This window comes from Micromys minutus (assembly GCF_963924665.1).
Source record: "Micromys minutus genome assembly, chromosome: 21".
NCBI lineage: Eukaryota > Metazoa > Chordata > Mammalia > Rodentia > Muridae > Micromys > Micromys minutus.
In genome coordinates, this window is record NC_137956.1 from 47,446,995 (window position 1) to 47,467,669 (window position 20,675).

Consider the following 20,675-nt stretch of genomic DNA (forward strand, 5'->3'; position numbering starts at 1 on the left):
AAAGGGACATCTATAACCCCGGGTTTGTTCCCTTGCGGAAAGGACTCAGGATTGGGGCGCGCGCTGAAGCCGCCCCGCAGGTCTGCAGGTGGGTAACCCAGGCGAGGAAGCAAGGGGACGTTACCTTCCCCTCGGAAGAGGGCGCTGGCTCCCCCAGCCGGCCTTTATAACCGGGCCGCGAGAGGTGAGGAGGCAGCCGGCTGCCGTCTGCGATTTGCTAAAGCATGCAGTTGGGAGAGCAGCTCCTGGTGAGCTCCGTGAACCTGCCGGGCGCGCACTTCTACTCGCTGGAGAGTGCTCGCGGAGGAGGAGGAGGAGGAGGCGGCGGAGGAGGAGGAGGAGGTGGAGGGAGCGTTAGCCTCCTCCCCGGTGCTGCCCCCTCGCCCCAGAGGCTGGACTTAGACAAAGCGTCCAAGAAGTTTCCGGGCAGTCTCCCGTGCCAGGCGGGGAACGCAGAACCTGCAGGCACCGGCGCGGGGGCCCCCGCGGCCATGCTCAGTGACGCGGACGCCGGGGACACCTTCGGCAGCGCCTCGGCGGTGGCCAAGCCCGGGCCCCCGGACGGCCGCAAGGGCTCCCCGTGCGCGGAGGAGGAGTTGCCCTCCGCCGCCACCGCCGCGGCCACCGCGCGCTACTCCATGGACAGCCTGAGCTCCGAGCGCTACTACCTCCCGTCGCCGGGACCGCAGGGCTCGGAGCTCGCCGCGCCCTGCTCGCTCTTCCAGTACCCGGCGGCGGCTGGAGCGGCCCACGGATCCGTGTACCCGGCGTCCAATGGCGCGCGCTACCCCTATGGCTCCATGCTGCCCCCCGGTGGATTCCCCGCTGCCGTGTGCCCGCCCGCGAGGGCGCAGTTCGGCCCTACGGCGGGCTCTGGGAGCGGCGCGGGTAGCAGCGGCGGCGGGGCCGGCGGTCCTGGCGCCTATCCCTATGGCCAGGGTTCTCCGCTCTATGGGCCATACGCCGGAACCTCAGCGGCCGGGTCTTGTGGAGGATTGGGGAGCCTAGGGGTGCCTGGCTCCGGCTTCCGCGCTCATGTCTACCTGTGCAACCGGCCCCTATGGCTCAAATTCCATCGGCACCAAACTGAGATGATCATCACCAAACAGGGCAGGTGAGTGCAGATGGAGGGGCCCATGGCGCCGGGTTGTTGGTTCACTGTGCGCTCTGCTTAGAGTGTTAAAATGCGTGCTGTAAAAGGGGACTTGAAGTCTCCAAACTCGTGTTCCCGTCCATCCTTAACGCACACCTGTGGCTTGGGCTCCGCGCCCTCGTTACTCTCCCCTCTAGTCACCTTCACCAGCATTGACTGGGAGGAGGAGGAGGCGGAGATGGAAATTTGGGAATGGACCCTTGAGGGCGGATCTACGTGACCCCTTGGCTCCTGGGTTTGCAGCGTGCGATTTGTGGATGGGTAAAGAGGTCTGGCTGCGGCCTGCGCACAAGTGTTTGAAATGCGGATGTTTAAAATTCTGGGGTTTGGTGGGACGCTTCTGTAAGAAGAGCAGAAAGAAGTCGGGTTTGAGCTGGCGGGTAGGTAGACAATTTCTGGAGCCAGGTGTTTGGGGAAAGAGGGCCTGCTTGCGGGGAAGGGACCAGAAAGTTCTGGCACACCTTCGAACTGCTAACAGCTACTTCTTGAGGAAGTAAAGAGTGGATATTGAGAGACTGGGACTCAAAGAAGAAGACTCGGGGTGTGTGTGTGTGTGTGTGTGTGTGTGTGTGTGTGTGTGTGTGTATGTGTGTGTGTGTGTGTGTGTGTGTGTGTGTGTGTGTGTGTACAAGCGGGCATGCACCTGCCTAATGTTTTCAGTGCCTGTGCCTTTAAAAATAATTTTCGGATTTTCAGAAAGAAAACTAGTAGGCAGCTGAAAGACCCTAAGGAGTATATGCATGTCTCAGAAGCACGGGAATTAGGGAAAACACTGATTTGGAGACTGTTTCAAAAAATGTCAATTTGAAGCCATTTTCAGGCCGTGTTAGCCATTTTTGTTTGCTTGCTGTTTATTGCAGACTCCTGGACTTCCCTACTGAAATCATTTCCTCTGGTTCTGTTCTTACACAGGCGCATGTTCCCTTTCCTGAGCTTCAACATAAACGGACTCAATCCCACCGCCCACTACAATGTGTTCGTGGAAGTGGTACTGGCGGACCCTAACCACTGGCGCTTCCAAGGGGGAAAGTGGGTGACCTGCGGCAAAGCGGACAACAACATGCAGGGTGAGGAGAGGGAAGGCCCGGGCCAGGAAGAGATCAGAGCCCCAGTGCTGGGCCGGCCGAATTTAAATCAAGCTTGTCACCTCAACCTGGGGCCTGGAGATGTTAGCAGGAGCCCTCTTCTGCTAAGGGAAGAGATGTGCTCCGTCACCTTTCTCGTTTCTCATTATTTACCAAACCTTTACCTTGACCCTGCGAGGCTACGTTTGAGAAACGAATAGCCAAATGAAGTTCTGGGTTTGGGAAAAGTTCCTGGCATTTTAGAATTCTCTCGAGAAAGCCCAGGCTGCATTTAACTTAATCAATAAAAGTTAAGTGTTCGATGAGGTGCTTCCACCCAGCTTAAGGCCTCAGACCAGCCATCCAAGAGCCATCTCCTCTCCTTTCTTTCCACTGTGTTTTTACGTTTGAGGAGGCTGACGATTGGAAGACCTTGATTAAGGAAGCTGGAAGCACCCCAGCCCAGGAGGGAGTGACCTGAGTCCCGCTGAGACCCACTGATTTCAGGCCGACCCCCCAGGAGGAGGCAGCTCCAGCAAACCCAAGCCTGGCCAACAGACGTTCTCCTCCAGCTGGGTGAAGCCTGGCTTCTTTCACTTGCTTATGTCTCCTTTCCTTTTCCTCCTAGGCAATAAAATGTACGTCCACCCCGAATCTCCCAATACTGGCTCCCACTGGATGAGGCAGGAGATTTCCTTTGGGAAGTTAAAACTCACCAATAACAAAGGCGCCAACAACAACAACACACAGGTAGGGAGGCTGGAGGAGCTGAGTCTTCTGCCTGGCCTCTGGGACAGCTCACCCTTTTGTCCCTGTGGTCAGTGTGGCGCTTAACTATTTTACAGTCATGATGTCGTCGCTTTTAAAGTTACTTATCTTCCTTTGTCGTTTGAACTTTTTTACTATTATGCATAGAAACATCAGAATTTGGGGGGGGGGGCAAAAGGAAAGACTGTCAAATACAGACTCTGTTTTTGTTTTGTTTGTTCCGGTTGGTTGGTTGTTTATCTTGGGGACTGGGTCTTGTGTATGTAGCCCAAACTGTCCTTGAACTGCTGACCCTCCTACCTCCCAGTCTCAGATCCTGCTGTTACAGACAGATGTGCTCTGCCATTCCAGGTTCACAGTTAGGACTTTAAATCTCCAAAGTGTTAATCCCAAGGATCTTAAAAATCTTAAAAAGAATCTGAAGAAACAAACAACACCCCACAAAGAAAACCCAAAAAATCAACAACCCCCAAAACAAAAAACAAAAAAGCAAACTTTAGTTGGTAGGGAGCAAGCAGAAGTCGCATCTCAAAAGGTACAGTTTGCTAAGACCTGCTTTCTGAGGACTCAGGAAGTCTCCCTTTTCTGTCTCCTCCCCAGATGATCGTGTTGCAGTCTTTGCACAAATACCAGCCGAGACTGCACATCGTGGAAGTCACAGAGGATGGTGTGGAGGACTTGAACGAGCCTTCCAAAACCCAGACCTTCACCTTCTCAGAGACTCAGTTCATCGCCGTGACTGCCTACCAAAACACGGATGTGAGTGCCCTCCGAGCTGCGGCAGCCTGCAAGCTAGGTCTAGGGAGACAAAGCACTCAGTTACTGTTCTTCTCCCCTATCTAGATAACCCAGCTAAAGATCGACCATAACCCCTTTGCCAAAGGCTTCCGGGACAACTACGATTCGTAAGTACTGCTTTCCTTCACGCCCAGCATGGTCATTTTCTCTTAAAAGACACAATCTATTCCGGGCTGCCTGCACCTTGCTGTGGGCTTGACATGACCTTGAATTTAGGATCTTTTTGCCTCGGTCCGAATAGCCCTGAGCTCTGCGGCATGGACCGCCACACCCAGGCTTTGTGTGAGCTAGACAATCATTCAGTCAGTCGAGTTTCTTCTTCAAGCCCATTTGCTGGGTCACCTTTGAGCAGGAAATGAATCATCATTTCCCTGAGGACGTATTTAGTATGACATTTTATATCTGGGATTTTTTTTTCTTACCTATTTTCCTGTTTATTTTTGCTCACACACACACATGACGTGTACACATGAGTTCATGAGTGTGCGCGAGCACATACGGGTACACACACACACACACACACACACACACACACACAGAGCGCTCCAGTGCTGAGGATTGAACTCAGGGCCTTGTACATGCAAGGCAAGCACTCCACCATACATTGGCCTTGAACAATCTTGCTTCAAATTTTTTTTTAAAAAACAAGCTTTGTTAAAGAATGCTCAAGGTTTAGAGATGAAGTTTCTTTTTCTTTTCTATACTTAAATACGGATTTAAATTTTTTTATCTCCATTATTTATGTCCATTTCCTTTTCATTTGATCCAACATGTATTATTTATTTTTGACTTTTTTTGTGTTGGTGTTTCTCCATGTAGCCCTGGCTGTCCTGGAACTCCCTCTGTAGACCAGGCTGGCCTCGAACTCAGACCCACCTGCCTCTCCCTCCAAGAGCTGGGATCAAAGGCAGGTGCCGTCACCTTCCAGCCCAACTTTAATTAAAAAAAAAAAAAAAAGGTCTTATTTTTATTTTTAATTGTGTGTATTTGTGTCTCTGTGTGGGTATGTGCTCCTGCATATGGGTCCAGTAGGCCAGAGGTGTCAGATCTCTCTGAGCTGGAGTTTCAGGGGACTGTCAGCCAGCTGATGTATGCTTCCAACCAAACCCTAGTCTTCCTCAAAAGCAGTTCTTGACTCTCCAGCTCCTGATCCAACTTGTAGAAAGCATCACTAGCAGAATCCCCCCTCCATTTGTGTTTCAAGAGAAAAAGGATGTGTTGTTTACAGTGTTTAACGTCAGTCACGGTTGCGTTGCCCGCCCGCCCGCCAGCATTCTGTTCTCATTGATCCTCCCCATTGATTAGGGAGGGTTGCTCCAGTCCTTCACGTTTGAGCACTTGTAGATTTTCCATATTTATTCTAGGACAGGGTCTCATGTCATTTAGTCCGGCCTCAAAATCAAACTGACTCCAATGACCTTTTACCTCTGACCTCCAGCCTCCGCCTCCCCAGAGCTGGGATTACAGGCCTCTGCCACCTTGTATGATTTATGTCGCGCTGTAGACAGAACCCAGGCCTTTGTCCATGCTGACAAGGCTCACCTTCTACCCAGTGATATATCCACATCTGACCCCTGGAGAAAATGTCCTCTTACGGAGTGGGGAATCCTCTCTGTCCCCTTGTTCAGCACACCAGCCTGCTCAACTCGGACAGTCAGCAGGACAAGGCTCCAGTTTCTGGGAGGCATCGTGTTTGGGGACAACACGAGGGTTGTTTTTTTATTTTTAAGTGTCTCTCTTTGTATTGTAGCATGTACACCGCTTCAGAAAATGACAGGTTAACTCCATCTCCCACGGATTCTCCTAGATCCCATCAGATTGTCCCTGGAGGTCGGTACGGCGTTCAAAACTTCTTCCCGGAGCCCTTTGTGAACACTTTGCCTCAAGCCCGATATTATAACGGTGAGAGAACAGTGCCACAGACCAACGGCCTCCTCTCACCCCAACAGAGCGAAGAGGTGGCCAACCCTCCCCAGCGGTGGCTTGTTACGCCTGTCCAGCAACCTGTGACCAACAAGCTAGACATCGGTCCCTATGAATCTGAGTACACTTCCAGTACCTTGCTCCCATATGGTATTAAGTCCTTGCCCCTCCAGACATCCCACGCCCTGGGATATTACCCTGACCCAACCTTCCCAGCAATGGCAGGGTGGGGAGGCCGAGGTGCTTATCAGAGGAAGATGGCATCTGGACTACCTTGGACCTCCAGAATGAGCCCACCTGTGTTCCCAGAAGATCCGCTTGCCAAGGAAAAAGTCAAAGAGGAGATTAGCTCCTCCTGGATGGAGACTCCGCCCTCCATCAAGTCTCTAGACTCCACCGAGTCCGGGGTGTACAACAGCGCTTGCAAGAGAAAGCGTCTGTCTCCCAGCACCTCCAGCAATGGAAATTCGCCCCCCATAAAGTGTGAGGACATGAACTCTGACGAGTACAGTAAAGACACCTCAAAAGGCATGGGATCGTATTATGCTTTTTATACAACTCCCTAAGGAGTCGTCCTAATCTCTACCGTTTTTCTCCAAGATGAACCTGGTGGTGTTTTGTTGTTCTTTGCCTAGGTTACCAAAAAGACTTTTGCCTTCCACCTTTGATGTATTCTGTTTTGTGCAATTCTCTGAGAGAAGGTGCCAAAGCTTTGCCGTGGCCGCAGGTGAACTAACTGAAGCCGACTTAGTGTTGTTTTCTCTTTGTAAAATAAAGTTAACGAGGACTTGGGTCCTTTAAAACTCAAAGGTCGTTCAAGGTGCTGGATCCATGTATGGCAAACCAGAAACATTCAGAAAAAGCAGGCTATGCAGAGCGAGTGCCGGGTGCTATTAAATGAGTTTCAAAAACAAGACAACATAACAAAAAAAAAAAAAAAAAAAAAAAAAAAAAAAAAAAACAAACACTTTGGCTCTCATTTCTCCTTGTAAATCTTTAGGCAAACAGCAGTCCAGAGGGTTGAAATATTTTTGCTTCAGGAAGAGAAGGGTTGGGCCTTAGTTCCAACTGTGGACTCTTCACAGATACCTTCTGCTGTGGGCTAAAGAGGCTGAGCCTGAGAGTCAAGGGGGGGATAATGTTCAGGTGGCTAGCTAGTATTTGCTGCCTGCAGTTCCTTGCAGAATTCTGGAATAAACTATTTGTTGTAGGGCTGGCTCTGTGTGGCAGGGGTGACCCGAAGAAAGGCATGAGGATCAGAAAGAAAGGGAGACATTCAGTGTACAATTATATGTTTAGACACCTTAGAATAATCTGGAATATACTGTACAAATTCAACTGCCTAGGTATCAGATAAAATGATGTAAAACTGGTGCTTTGGCATTGTGAAAAGATTGTTCAGAAACAGTGTTAAAGAGGAGGGACTCATATTTTGGAGATATTCTGTCTACTTAGCTAACTACTCAGCTGCCTCCACACGCACTTCTAGCACGCTTAATGAAAAAAAAAAAAAACCCTGCTTAATCCTCTTTCCTTGGTCATCCCCACTTCCCCTTCAGTAAATGTGAAAAAAAAATGCAATATGGCGTCACAGTCCCTATAGGCTTTTTAGAGATTCTGGATTTTTATGTACAGTCGTAAGTCATTTTTAATAAATGTGGTTCGATAAGGGAATGGGTATAGCTCTGTCTTCTGTACTATGGATTTTATTTATTTAATTGCTTTCTTTTGGCCCTTTTCTAGAGTGAACAGCCTCCCCTCACCTTGCCCCCTTCCTAGAAGGCTCTAGAATCTCTACTGTGATCCAGAGTGGTGGGTAGTCAGTGCTTCTGTTTATCTCCTCAACCACAGAGAAGAACCGGACCTACTTCCTCGCCTCACTAGGAAGTGTGGACAATGGGTGTTGGCTGGGGGTGGGGGCGGGGAAAGACTGTTTGCCCTGGAGATGCAAGATTGTGTTCTGCGGGCTTAATCCTAGCTTCCTATCCTCCGCCCCGGCCCTTAGTCATTCAGTTCTTTTCCTGGGTCTACTTTAGACGACCAGTTCTTAGACCCGCGGAAGCTACAAGGAACCCCCGTGGTCATTAGAGTTCCGGGTCCCTTAAGCACCGCGGGGGCGCGATGTTCCTGCGCCCTATTGCGCCCATCTGCGGATTTCCGCGGCTGGTGCAGCCGTTGTCCTCGCTCGCTTTACCCTCGGTTAAATTTCATTCAGGATTTGGGCGCGGCAGTCACAAAGAAGTATTCCGTGTGTCTGGTACACTGCAGCTCTGCAAACAGCATCTGGACAGCTGTACATCTCCGTTTTAGTTAGTAATCCCGGACGGGGAAGGGCACCCCAGGCCCTCACTGAACCCTAGGTGTGCGGAAGACTAAGCAGTTAGGGGAAGAGGGCCCTTCCCGCCCCCTGCCAGACGTCCCGCCGGGCTATCTGCAGACGGCTTAAAGCCCAGCTTGCAAGCCCTTGGAGCCCCTTCTCATCCTGGGTAAAGGTCTAGCTGGGAGGGTCGTTTTAGCTGCGGAGCGCGGAAATGCAGCTGCTAAGAGGATTAGCTGTAGGGAGGCAAGCACTCAGTCCGGCCCTCCTCCCCTTCTGCGCCCAATTAAGGTTGCCAGAAGATATACCTGAGTTGAAGACAATCTCTCCTGTCCTCCAAACTTCTGGGGCCAGAGCACCGTCACGAACTTCGGGGACCCACTAGCCCCGCATTTCCAAGACTCTCTGGCAAAGCAGCCCCGACTTTTCCCGGAGTACCAGGTGTGTGTAGTCTCTAAGAGTTTTGCTTTTTAATGTGTGTTTGTGTGGGCAGCGGATTTGGTAGAAAAACGTATAGTTGGCCCAACCCAGTCAATACCAATTTACTGCACCCACGTCCAACGGTTGGGTACCCGGAGTGTCAAAGGATGCTCTGATGTTCCTGTCCTCAAGAAAAAGAAAATGCTAATCTCACGCCGGGATAAAGAGGACTCTGGCCCTAGTCTATTTCAAGTCTTGTATATTTTTGCACCGTACAGTAAAAAAGAATCCGGTACTTGTGAAAAGTCCCTCACAGTGTTTAATAGAAACGTAAAAGGCTGAGTGGCCCCAATTAACACCTTGTGATAAGGCATTCCTAAGATGGAGTGTCAGACACCAAATTGTGAAGAGATGTATCTAATTAATCCTCCTAGGATGACACCGATAAACAAGCCTCCATTTAAATAAAGATCAAGGGCTGGGAACCCGGCCGGCCTGTTTACACTCCCCACCCGGGCCCTGCGCGCTTTTGCGCGGGCACAGGGCGGCTCTCCCGCGCGAAGCTGAAACCGTGGCTGGGGATGAGTGGAGGCGTCTGCAGCGTCGCCCAAGTTCGCTTGTCCTCAGCTCTTGATATAAACAAAAACACTAACTTAAACAGACAAACTGCAACGGAAGGGTAAAAAGTCGGCGCAAACCCAAAACACGATTCGTGGTTGGAAATATGTCTTCATCGCTAAACAGTTTGGTTTTCGAGATAAAAAGGAACGGTATTAAAAATCGGGTGAACAATCCCCGTATTAATTGTTTTGCTTTGGGGGAAATTCGGAACAGGACCTCCCGCCCTCATCCCGGCGCAGGTTTCTTCTCAGTGGATGCAGGTTTTCTGTGTTGCGGTGCAAAAAGCCAAGTATTGCTGGGGCAGAGGGGAGGTGCCCTGAGCGTGGGAGGGAGGATGCTTCCGACGCCTAGAAGGAAAACCGGGAAAGGCGGAAAGAACCTCACAAGAGTTTGGGGTCCAAACTGCTGCTAGTCGGTTAACCTTCATCTTGACCGGTGTTGGGGCTGTGGTTGGAGCCGACTCACCGCTGTAATTTCTGCCCCAACCTCAAAGGATGCTGATGGTCCCAGTTTCCTGTTAGCCTCACCCTGTTTTCCTCCTAACTAAGCTTTAAAGACCAAATGAAGAAAGCGCAGGAGGCCCAAACGGGGGTAGAGGGTGGGTGCGGGGGGGGGTGGTGCAATAGAGTCTGAGGGAGAAAGGGAGAGAGAGAGAGAGAGAGAGAGAGAGAGAGAGAGAGAGAGAGAGAGAGAGAGAGAAACAGAAACACACACACAACACACACACACACACACACACACACACCGGGAAATGTGATTCCCTGCAGGTGTGTGTGGCGAATGAGAACATTCTAGATACTCTACCCACATTCTGCCTCCGGTAGGGACAATAAAGTCCTGGCTTTAAAGTCTTGGCTTTTTACGCATTTGGAGAACATTGCTTCCATATGGGACACGATTGTCCACTCCGCTGCGTCTAGATTTCAGAATTCACGCTTTCACCCGGTGAAGATTTAACCAGGAGAATTTTAAAATCGCACTTGAAAAAACAACCAACCAAACCAAACCAAACAAACAAACCAAAAACATCGTTGCTGCACCCGAAGGAACCCCTCCACACACCCCCAGCCACACCCTCAGGTCTCAAGTTTGAATTTTCAGATAACAGCTCCTCTAGACTGACTTGAGAGGACGGGTCCTGCTGTGGTCCGTGGGTAACGGGATCCCTTCCCGCCGGCGCAGACGCCTGGCCGGCCTGTCCCAGCCGCCTGGGCGAGCCCAAGGTGGGCTTCCTTTCCCCAGCGCTCATGCTGGGCGATTACAGTCTGAAACTGTGACGTGGCAGACACCTTCTCTTCACTTTGATTCCTCCTTTTTCTTCCTTTTATTTTTGTTTCTTTCTTATTTATTTTCTCATTTTATTTGGGGGGGGCATGTCTTGGTTTTTTGTTTTACTTGTTTGTTTTGAGACAGGGCCTCAAGCAGCCCTGCTTGCCCTTTAACTTCGCTGGGCAGCTGAGGATGACTTTGAACTCTTCATCTTCCTGCTTCTCATTTTTTGAGACAGAGTCTCACTAGAACACCGGCTTGGCTGGTCTCAAACTCAAGGTAATCCCCCTGTCTCACTTCCCTTATGCTGGGATTACAAGGGTGAGCCACCTCGTGAGAGAAACACACACACACACACACACACACACACACACACACACACACACACACGCAGCTCTCTGGGGGAAGTTTGGCCCCCAGAGTACTCTGCGGCAGATGAAGCTCTGCTGCCGATGTCTGACAGGGTAGCTGTTTATCTTAGGCAGCACGCACACCCCTGCCCCTTTCAAACACCAGTTTACAAAGCTGGGTCTCTGGGTGCGGATGACTTTCTAAAGCTCGCTGCCTGGGCCGTTCTGCTTCCAGCCGCAGGTGCTCTCCGCCATCTGGTGGCCGCAGCGAGTAATTCCCAGAAAGAAAAAAAGAACCCAGACTTCTTCCCACTAGACAGAGGGCAGAACCCAGGTAGGTGTCTTTGTTCATCCCAGCCTTACAGTAGCTTACAAGCTTCTTGATATAGGGAGGGGGCCCAGGATTTAAACCCTTAGACCGGCTTTCTTGGCTGCAATGTCGGCTGCTCGGGTTTGTTTGCTCAATCGGTGACACTGAAGGGTTTCTTTGTGTGGCCCTGGCTGTCGTGGATGTCAGGCTGGCCTCAGACTCTGTTCTACTGCCTCTGATTCCTGAGTGCTGGGGTTAAATTGATAGTTTTATTTACAGCAATAATCGTTATTTTATGTTAACTGGACATGCTAATGGCTCTCACTGGGACATTTCCAAACACACCTGTACTAAAGTGCTTCGGGCATGCCATTCTCCCAACTACGCTTCATCTCCACCTCTCACCCACATCCCCCACCCAAAGACCCCTGTACAACCCAGGGCATTTTCTTTGCTTCTAGTCCTAGCTTCTGCATGGAAGAAGAAACTTGAAACATCGTCTTTCTCTATCTGGTTTATTTTCCTTCCGATGGTGACGGGTGGTCCAGCGCCGTCTTCCTGTATATGACACGCTTCCTTCTCCATGCCTGAATAATTCCACCTTGTGTAAACACACCGTATTTTCCCTGTCAGCTAATCTGTTGGTGGACATACCTAAGCTGACCCCATAGCTGTAGGCATGCAGATATCTCTATTCTGAAAGAAGATTATTTTACTTTTTGTGTCTAAGAAGGGCTTGCCCTCACATACGTATGTATACTTTGTGCATGCTTGCCGTCTATAGAGACTAGAAGATTGCATCAGATCCCTGGGAGCTGGAGTTACAGGTGTTTGTGGGCCATTTGATCTGGATACTGGAAACAGAACTGGGGTCCATGCCAAGAGCTGCAATCATTTTTTTAACCCACTAAAGCAATTGCTGCAGCTTCCCAGCTGGTGTAACTTTTTCTGAATGCAAGATCACACACAGTTAGGGGTCTTCTGAGTCTCTCCGCTGCAGAACTACTGTTATGAACATTATAAAAGAGGTCGGAAAAAAAGACTCTCGTTCTGGTGTTTGAAAGCCTCATCCCCCCCCCCCACCCCCTTTAATGCACTCGTGTTTCAATAGAGGAGCCTCTGCCTGCCTGTGTTTCAGAATTGCTTTAAGAAGCGTTTTCATAATAGAGCCTATTTACAATGCAGGAGCACCACACAGAGAGTGATTGACAGAAACTGCATGGTAATCGGAAACTTGATCATCCCAATGTTTTCCTTTGAAAGTAATCTCTCAGGCTCTGAGTCTTCTGGATAGCTGTGTTTATTAAATGCCCCTGTGGGCTTTCTTACAATCGCTATTTGCATCTCATGACTATATAGAGGGTATCAGGAAAATGAGACCGCGAGCCTGGTTCTTCAGCACTTGAGCAGTCCCAACTGCTCTTACAGACTTGTTTCTAGCACTGAACGCTTGCCCCAAATGAGCAAGATAGAGAAAGTGCCTAAGATGGTTGACTTTCATTGTCAATTTGGTACAATCTAGAATCACTTGGAAGAAAGTCTCCATGAGGGACACTGAGTTGACCTGTGGACAAGTCTGTGGGGGCAGTGTCTTCAGTAAGTTTATCAATAAAGGACTACACAGCCCACTGTGGGCAGCATCATCCCCTAGCAGCCACTCCTCTCCAAACTGTATGAGAGTAGAGAGACGGAGCTGGAGCACAAACAAGCAAGGGAGCACCCACACGTTCAGTTCTCTCTGCTCTTGACTGTATGTGATGTGAAGCTCCCACAAGGGATGAACTCTAACCCGGAGCTGAAAGCTACAATAAACCCATTCTCCTGTAGAAAGAAAGATTCTGGGATAGAGCCAAGAGGGAGATTTGTCCCAGAAAATGTGAGGAGATAGACACGTAGTACCCGAGCACAAGTAATCAGCCAAGTGGCAGAATGCAGGCTAAAATGAATGTGATATTTTAAGTTAGATCTGGTCATAGAAGAGCCTAGCTGTGTGGCCAGAGTATGTGTAAGTATATTTTGAGTCTGAATCTTATTTCTGGGAGCATGGGTCTGGGAGGAAGAACTGGACCTACCTTCTACACTCTCCCTAGAGTTGCTTTATGCTGGGGTATTTTTTTTATCACAGCTACAGATAAGCAACTACGACAGGCTCAGTTCCCAACACCCATGCGGCAGCCCACGGCCATCTGTATTTCTGGTTCCATGGGATCCAATACCTCCTTTTGGTCTCCCCAGGCACCAGGCAAGCACATGGTACGTGCAGGCAAAGCACAGTATTAAAAAAAAAAAAAAGTGAACTCAAGCCAGGAGTGGCAGGACACACCTTAATCCTCACACTCAGGAGGCTGAAGCAGGCGAGTATCTGTGAGTTGGAGGGTAGCCTGGCCTACATATCAGTTCCAGGCTGCACAGAGACAGACACATACAGAGAAAAAAAGAGACACCCAGAGACAGACAGACAGACAGACAGACACACACACACACACACACACACACAAATACAGAGAAACTCAAGGTCTAGTGGGATGGCCCAATGGGCAAAGACACCTGCTACTTAAGCCTAGCAACCTGAGTTCTTAGTTTACAACTATTTACTCAGAGTATATGATGTAGCGTCCTAGCTTGCTACCTTTTAAGATTTTTACCGAGAGGCCTGATTATTCTGATAAGCTTGACTTAAGTCTCTGTCTTGCAGTTTTGATACTCTTTGTTTCCTTGGTTTTTGGCATTTATGTCTCCTTTCTTCCCCCTTGGGATAGTAACGTTATCCTGTGCTGCTGAATGTTGGAGGTATGTGATCTGCTTTTTTCATTTTGATTTTACAGGGGACTGCGGTTAAGAGGTTGGGCTGAGTCTCAAAAGAAACTTCTGAGCTCTGTCTCCAGCACCTTGTCTGCCTGCGCACCACCACGCTTCCCACCACGGCAATGACAGGCTGAACCTCTGAACTCTAAGCTGTTCTGTGGTTGATTGATTCACTCCCAACTTCTTTGCTTTTGTTGTTTAGTTTCTAGCTGTTTCCTTTGGGTTGGTATTTATCACTCCTTTTGCTTACTTTATGTGTGTCCCGCCCCCCCCCCACTTCCTTACTAAGTCTATAATACATTTGTTTGAACCATCTTTGAAAAGGTTTGTTCTGTTGTTGGTTGGTTTTTGAGACAGTGTATCTCTGTGTAGCCCTGGCTGTCCTGCAACTCACTATGCAAACCAGGCTGGCCTCAGACTCACAGAAATCTGCCTGCCTCTCCTGGGATTAAAGGTGTCTGCTGTACCCCTATGTCTGGCAACTGGCAATATTTTATAGATGGATTAGAACTGTTTCTCCTTTGTTTCAGTCAGTCCGCCAGATTGATATTGATGGTTTCGGAATCTTGAGCAATCCTTTTCTTGTTGGCTTGATTTTTCTGTTTTTTTCTTTTCTTCCCCCCCCCCCCCCCCAGAGGACTGAACCCAGGGCCTTGCGCTTGCTAGGCAAGCACTCTACCACTGAGCTAAATCCCAACCCCGGCTTGATTTTTCTTTTCTTTTAGTTTTTTTTTCCTTTCTTTCTTTCTTTCTTTTTTTTTTTTTTTTTTTAAGATTTATTTATTTATTATATATAAGTACATTGTAGCTGTCTTCAGATATACCAGAAGAGGGCATCAGATCTCATTACAGATGGTTGTGAGCCACCATGTGATTGCTGGGATTTGAACTCAGGACCTCTGGAAGAGCAGTTGGTGCTCTTGACCACTGAGCCATCTCTTCAGCCTGGCTTTATTTTTCTTATTGTTTGTTTCTCTGTGCTATGACTTAAGCATCTATTGGGATGGATCTCCCCCCCCCCCACACTCTTTTTAACATTTAAGAAAATGTTTGTTTGTTGTGTGTGTGGCTGTGGGGGGAGGGGGCATACCACATTGCAAGGATGGAGGTCAGAGTGCAGCTTATGGAAGTTGGTTCTCTCCTTCTACAATTTGGATTCCGGGGATCAAACTCAGATCATCGGGTTTGGTAGCAAGCACCTTGATCCACTGAGACATCTTGCTGGGTTTTTCCTATTAATTTTGTTTGTTTTATTTTATTTTATTTTTTAAGGTAGATGCTTTATTGAAATATAACACACACACAGGAATTGCAGGTTTACAACTTGGAGACTTTTTTTAGAATGTCCTTTGTCATTAATTGTTTTATTTTATGTGGGTCTTCTTTTTACATTTTGTTTTGTTCTGTTTTATGTGTATTGTGTTTGGCTGTATGGATATCTCTATACTGCATGTACGTTTGGTGCTATGGAGAACAGAAAAAGCCTGGTTTCCACAGGGGCTAGTAGAGGGAGTCAGAGCCTCAGAGGCTAGTGTCACCATATGAGTAGTGGGAATTGAACCCAGGTCCTCTGGAAGAACAACCAGTGCACTTAGCCTCTAAGCCATCTCTCCAGCCTCCTTATGTGGGTCTTAATGGGTATTTTCCTCTTGGATTTATAATCCTCAGTGCTATTTAGAGAGAAGAAGACAGCAGTGACAAAAGACCATGACTTGACATCAGTTTAGGTAGGGCCTGGGAGCTGGCTCAGTAGGTAATGGTGCTTGCCAAGAGAGCTCGACTACCCGAATTAAATCCCCGGTGCCCACGATGCAGTAGTACATGTCTGGATCCCAGAGGAGATGGCAGGGAGAGACAAGAGGATCTGCCAGAGCTTACAGGTCAGCTAGCCTGGGGTGTACAGTGGCAAAAAGGACGACAGGCCTGCCCCGAGTAAGTGGAAAGCAAGATCTCTGACCATCAGGCTAGAGAGACAGCTGGGGATAGAGGGGTTTTAAAAGCACTGGCAGCTCATGACTGTCAGCATTTCCAGTTCCAGGGGATCTGACACCCTCCCACACAGTAGACAGGCATGCGGGCAGAACGCCAATATAAATAAATAAATAATACTTAAGAATCATCTCTGGCCTTCACACAAAGTTCCGTGACATGTGTAAACCTCCCCCACACCAAATAAAGGAATAATCGTCTTTAAAATGCACTAGAAAGCACCTTTGCGATATCCTTCTACAATTGGGCTATGTCACCACCCAGTTTGGAGTTTGGTTTTCTAAACACGGAGATAACGAGCTCGGGGTAGTATGGGTGTGTTTGCCTGTTGATCCTGACTGATACGTGAAGATATCAGAGAGCAAGGGTGTGGGGAAAGAGAAGATGAACACAGGACAGACAGACAAAAGGCACCCTAGGCGAAACCAGGAGCGTAGGAAGAAGGATCATCTGCGAGCATTTTTCTGGGCATCTGACGTCAGTTTCCTTTCACAATAATGTCCCTTACCCTAAGGCAGAGGGTGAGAGGTATTTATGGACAGAGAAAAGGTGAGGCAGCGGAGGGAGATGGTCTCCCAGAAGTGACATTCAATGAATGCTAATCAGTGCTATTGTTCAGCTGCCTGTGGTGTGTGTGTGTGTGTGTGTTTGTGTGTGTGTGTGTGTCGGAGGAGTTATGCTACAACAGAAACATCTTTATCTTGGAACAGACTGGGGACATTTTCTTTGGCTGCACCCATAACCGGTCTGGGTTAGGCCAACTGCTCACTTGTCACAGTAGGTGGTGGTTAGGGACTATTGTTAAATGTCAACATTTTCACAGTCGTCCCACAGTGATGGGCTCTGGCCTCTGTTCCTGGTCCCTTGGGAGGACAAACAAGTCTCACACATAATAGAAAAAGATACGAGAGACTCTCTTTCTTCCAAAGACCGTTCAAGCCAGAATCAGGTCAGGGCACCCTGAATAATGGACTTTCAAAAGGAGAAGAGCAGAAATATGAGACACCAGCTTGCTGAGTATGTTTTCTGCAAGATGTGATGTCATGAAAACTAAGCCTCAAGTGGAGTGTGTGTGTGTGTGTGTGTGTGTGTGTGTGTGTGTCAGAACATTGCCTGCATGTCTGTGTGTAGATTAAGTTCCTCATGATCCAGACAGAGGATTGTGCTGCATTTGAAGCATCAAATGCCAAAGCTGAGGGGTCTGAGCTTATGGAAAGTTCTAGAAGATGGTTATCCATCGACCAGTTTAGGTATCTGTCAGTCTCTCTGGAAGTTGAATGTGAAACTGAAGTCTTTGGGTGGACGCACTGTGGAAGCTGACAAACTGGAGTGTGTTCTGCTTGAGGGCAGTCTAGAGGAAGGAATGCTGAGGTGTAGTTTGTCATGGGTGTGGAGAGGGTGGAGCAGTTGCCTTACAGGTGAACAGAGTGACCCCCAGCCACCATAAGAACCACCAAAGGCAACTGATAGGAGGGCACACATGTTCCTTCTCTGACTTTCCCAGAATGCATTGCCATTTCCCTCTTGGGTCCAAGTCAAGTCTGACTCTTTTACCAAACTTGGACTTTCTCTGTCCTTAAAAAACAAAAACAAAAACAAAACCCCCACAATGTATTTAAATGTGTGTGTGTGCGTGTTCCTGCACGTGGGTCTGTGTACCCATATGTGCTCGGTACCTTTGGAGGTCAGAACAGGCATTGTGTCCCTTGAAACTGGAGTTACAGCTAGTTGTGAGCTACCATGTGGAAACCAAATTCTGGGCCCTCTGGAAGAGTGCCAGCCCCTCATTTTGTAGCAGTGTAGCACATAAAAACCATCTTTAATATCAAAGGTCCTTCGGTGTTGATGGATTTATTTCCTATGAGGAGGAACAGTCTGCTTAGAAGTCTTTGTTTTCTTTTTGTTTGTTTGTTTGTTTGTTTTGCTGTTTGGTGTTTCTAAGTTATAAGAATGACACTTTAAAAAATCAATGACAAAAAAGATCTTCCTTTTCTCCTTTGAAAATAATTTAGGAGTCACTGCAGTATAGATGACTTTTTAAAGAAAATAAAGGAATTTAGAGGTTCTTTTGTTTGTCAAGGGTAACATTAGCCTTTCTGGACTAAAGGGCAGAGTCCAGTAGCAGATGCAAGAATACAGGACTTGAAGAAGGGGAGAGGGGTGTGTATGGGGGAAGGGGTCAAGTCTGGGACAGAAGGTTGAGCCCAACAAGGGAAGTCCACTGGAGAGGATTAGATAGCAGCTCTGTGGGTGTGCTAGGGTGGCACTGTTCAAAAAGGCATTTAAAAATACTTTTATTTTTTAGATTTATTTTTGGATGTATGAGCATTTTGCCTGCATATACGTATGTGCACTATACAGTGCCTTCAGAGGCCAGCAGAGGGATGGAACCCCCTGGAACTGGAGTTGTTCACCAGCAGTGAGCCACCAGTTGGATGTTGGGGATCAAACCTCTGCAAGAGCAGCCAGGGTTCTTAACCACTGAGCCATCTCTCCAGTCCTAAGACATTTTTTAATAAGATCATCTGGGGTGAAATGCCGTATTTGTTAACTATTCTGAGTTTACTTTGGCTCACAGTTTAGGGACACCATTCATTATGGCTGTATGTAGAAGCCACTGGTGCACAGATTCACAGGAAACAGAGCAACAAAAGCTTTCAGCCTGCCTTCTCCTTTTCATCTAACCCAGGAGCCCAGCCCACAGGATTCCCACCCACATTCATGGTGGGTTTCCCTCCTCTATTAAACCACCCAGAAATGGCCTCAAAGACACAGCCAGAGGCATGCCTCCTATGCGATGCTAAGCCTCTCACAGACTAGCAAAGACTGTTCACTATATAGTTTCAGCCATGCCCTTTTCCCCTGTTTAGCTCCATGTTGGCAAAAGTATTAAAATCTCATTATAAACATGCAAAGTGTACAAAAACACACAACATAAAGACACAAAGTGGAAATTACACCATCCAAGGTTAGCATGCTTGGCACTAATAGTACATAACTATGATTTTCTCTAAGCATTTATGGACATACACATACTACTTATTCAGAAGGTAAAAATAATTGCTCTATTTTCTTCTTCAATGTGTTAAGATAAATCTTGGAGAAGGTAAAGCATGCTTAGGGTGTAAATTTAAAATATATGAGAGATGTAAAAGTAATTTCCACTGCTGACCCTTCCAGCTGTCTAGTCTCTCTGCTGGGGACAAACACATCACTAGTTCTGTAAGATGTATATTAAGCCATATAAAATAAACACCTAAAGTAAAATTCTCTAAGGCTCATATATTTGTGTGCATACATATATTTTTATTTAAATAATAGTTTGACTATATATCAGTATACACAGTCAGGTATGTGTGTGTGTCTGTGTATGTGTGTGTCTGGTTGTGTGTCTGTGTGTGTGTGTCTCTGTGTGTGTCTGTGTGTGTCTCTGTATGTGTCTGTGTGTATATCTCTGTGTGTGTGTGTGTGTCTGTGTACTGGCATAACTAAATAGTAAGTCTTGGGCCTTATGAAAGTTAGACAAATGTTCTACCACTAAGCTATAGCTCCATCTCATTTGAAATATTTTTATTAGGAGTTGGGGTTTTGCTAAATTACTCAAGATGACCTTAAATCATAATCCTTCTGCAACAGTGTCCTAAGTATCTAGGGTTCCGAATACTTATGCCACCAGATCTGGCTTCTAGTCCTTTAAGACTATTTTATATCTTTCCGTAGTGTTGGAGCTTGAACCCAGGGCCCAGAGCAGGTGAAGCAAGCACTCTAACCCTAAACTGCTCCCTCGGCCTTCTCATACTTCAATAATTTCATTTTTAGGAGTAGGGAATGATTCTTCTAAGGCAACTTATAATCATAATAATCACTTTATTCTCCAAGGAGTTTTGTGATGGTCATTATTTTAGAGTTTAAAAAAAGAAATTAAAAAAAGTTAGGTAAAGTAGGGAGCGCCTCGAGTCCCATCGACTCTGGAGGCTGAGGCCAGACTTTTGCAACCAAGTTGGGCAATGCACCTTGGTCTCAGGTTTTGTTTTTGGTTTTTTTTAAAGAAAGATAAAGATGGAAAGAAAAAAAAAAGACAGAAAGAGGAAGGTGTTGGAGCTCGAATGTTTTCTTCTATCAGAGGTGAAAAGTAGCCAGCTTGTGGGCTCAGACACATTCGTTGACTTCCTGTCAATTTGGTTGATGGTCCTGACAACAGGGTCATCCACTACACCCTTCTCTGTTTCTAAGTGATTATATATGCATCTATGTGTGTGCGCCATCTGTGTGCCTGGTGCCCCCAGAGGCCAGATACACTGGAACTAGAGTCACAAACAACTGTAGGCAGCCATGTGGGTGCTGGGAATCGAACCCAGGTCCTCGATAAGAACAGCAAGTGCTCTTAGTGATTGAGCCATCCCCTCTCTAACCCCATACTCACTTTATAGAATCTAACAGCAACATAGAGCAAGCTTTTTTTGGTTTTAAATCGCCCAGAGTTTAAATGTTTTAAAGAGTGAACCTGCGTGCTCTAGGGTCTGGATAACACATGCTGATGTGGGAACAGGGAATGTCTCTTCTTACCTTGTCTCACCCCATCAACCCCAGTTAGCAAAAGACCACCTCTTTCTCTTCCTTCCTTCCTTCCTTCCTTTCTTCCTTCCTTCCTTCCTTCCTTTCTTCCTTCTTTCCTTCCTCCCTCCTTCCTTCTTTTCTTTCTTCCTTCCTTTTTTTCCTTTTCTCTTTGAGTCAGGCCTTCTCTGTGTAGCTCTGGCTGTTTTAGAACTCACTCTGTAGACCAGGCTGGCCTCAGACTCAGAGATTCACCCGTCTCTGTCTCCTGAGTGTTGGGATTAATGTGCACCACCACTGCCACCCAGCCAAAGACCTCATGTGTAAAAAAGAC

At 47.7% G+C, this 20,675-nt stretch overlaps 1 protein-coding gene across 3 annotated transcripts; it reads left to right on the forward strand.

Annotated features, from left to right (window-relative positions):
- Positions 1 to 224: 224 nt before the first annotated feature.
- On the forward strand, positions 225 to 6,272 carry EOMES (eomesodermin; the record flags this gene model as incomplete). 3 transcript variants are annotated; one of them, XM_080934919.1, is made up of 6 exons in its annotated part: positions 225 to 1,114; positions 2,066 to 2,220; positions 2,846 to 2,967; positions 3,586 to 3,744; positions 3,829 to 3,890; positions 5,534 to 6,272. In XM_080934919.1, 6 exons carry the CDS (start codon positions 225 to 227, stop codon positions 6,270 to 6,272), a joined length of 2,127 nt encoding a protein of 708 aa, XP_080791045.1. The 3 variants fall into 3 exon arrangements, with proteins under 3 accessions (XP_080791045.1, XP_080791046.1, XP_080791047.1); XM_080934920.1 differs by having other exon boundaries at positions 5,591 to 6,272; XM_080934921.1 differs by having other exon boundaries at positions 5,733 to 5,793.
- Between the last annotated feature and the right edge of the window lie 14,403 nt (positions 6,273 to 20,675).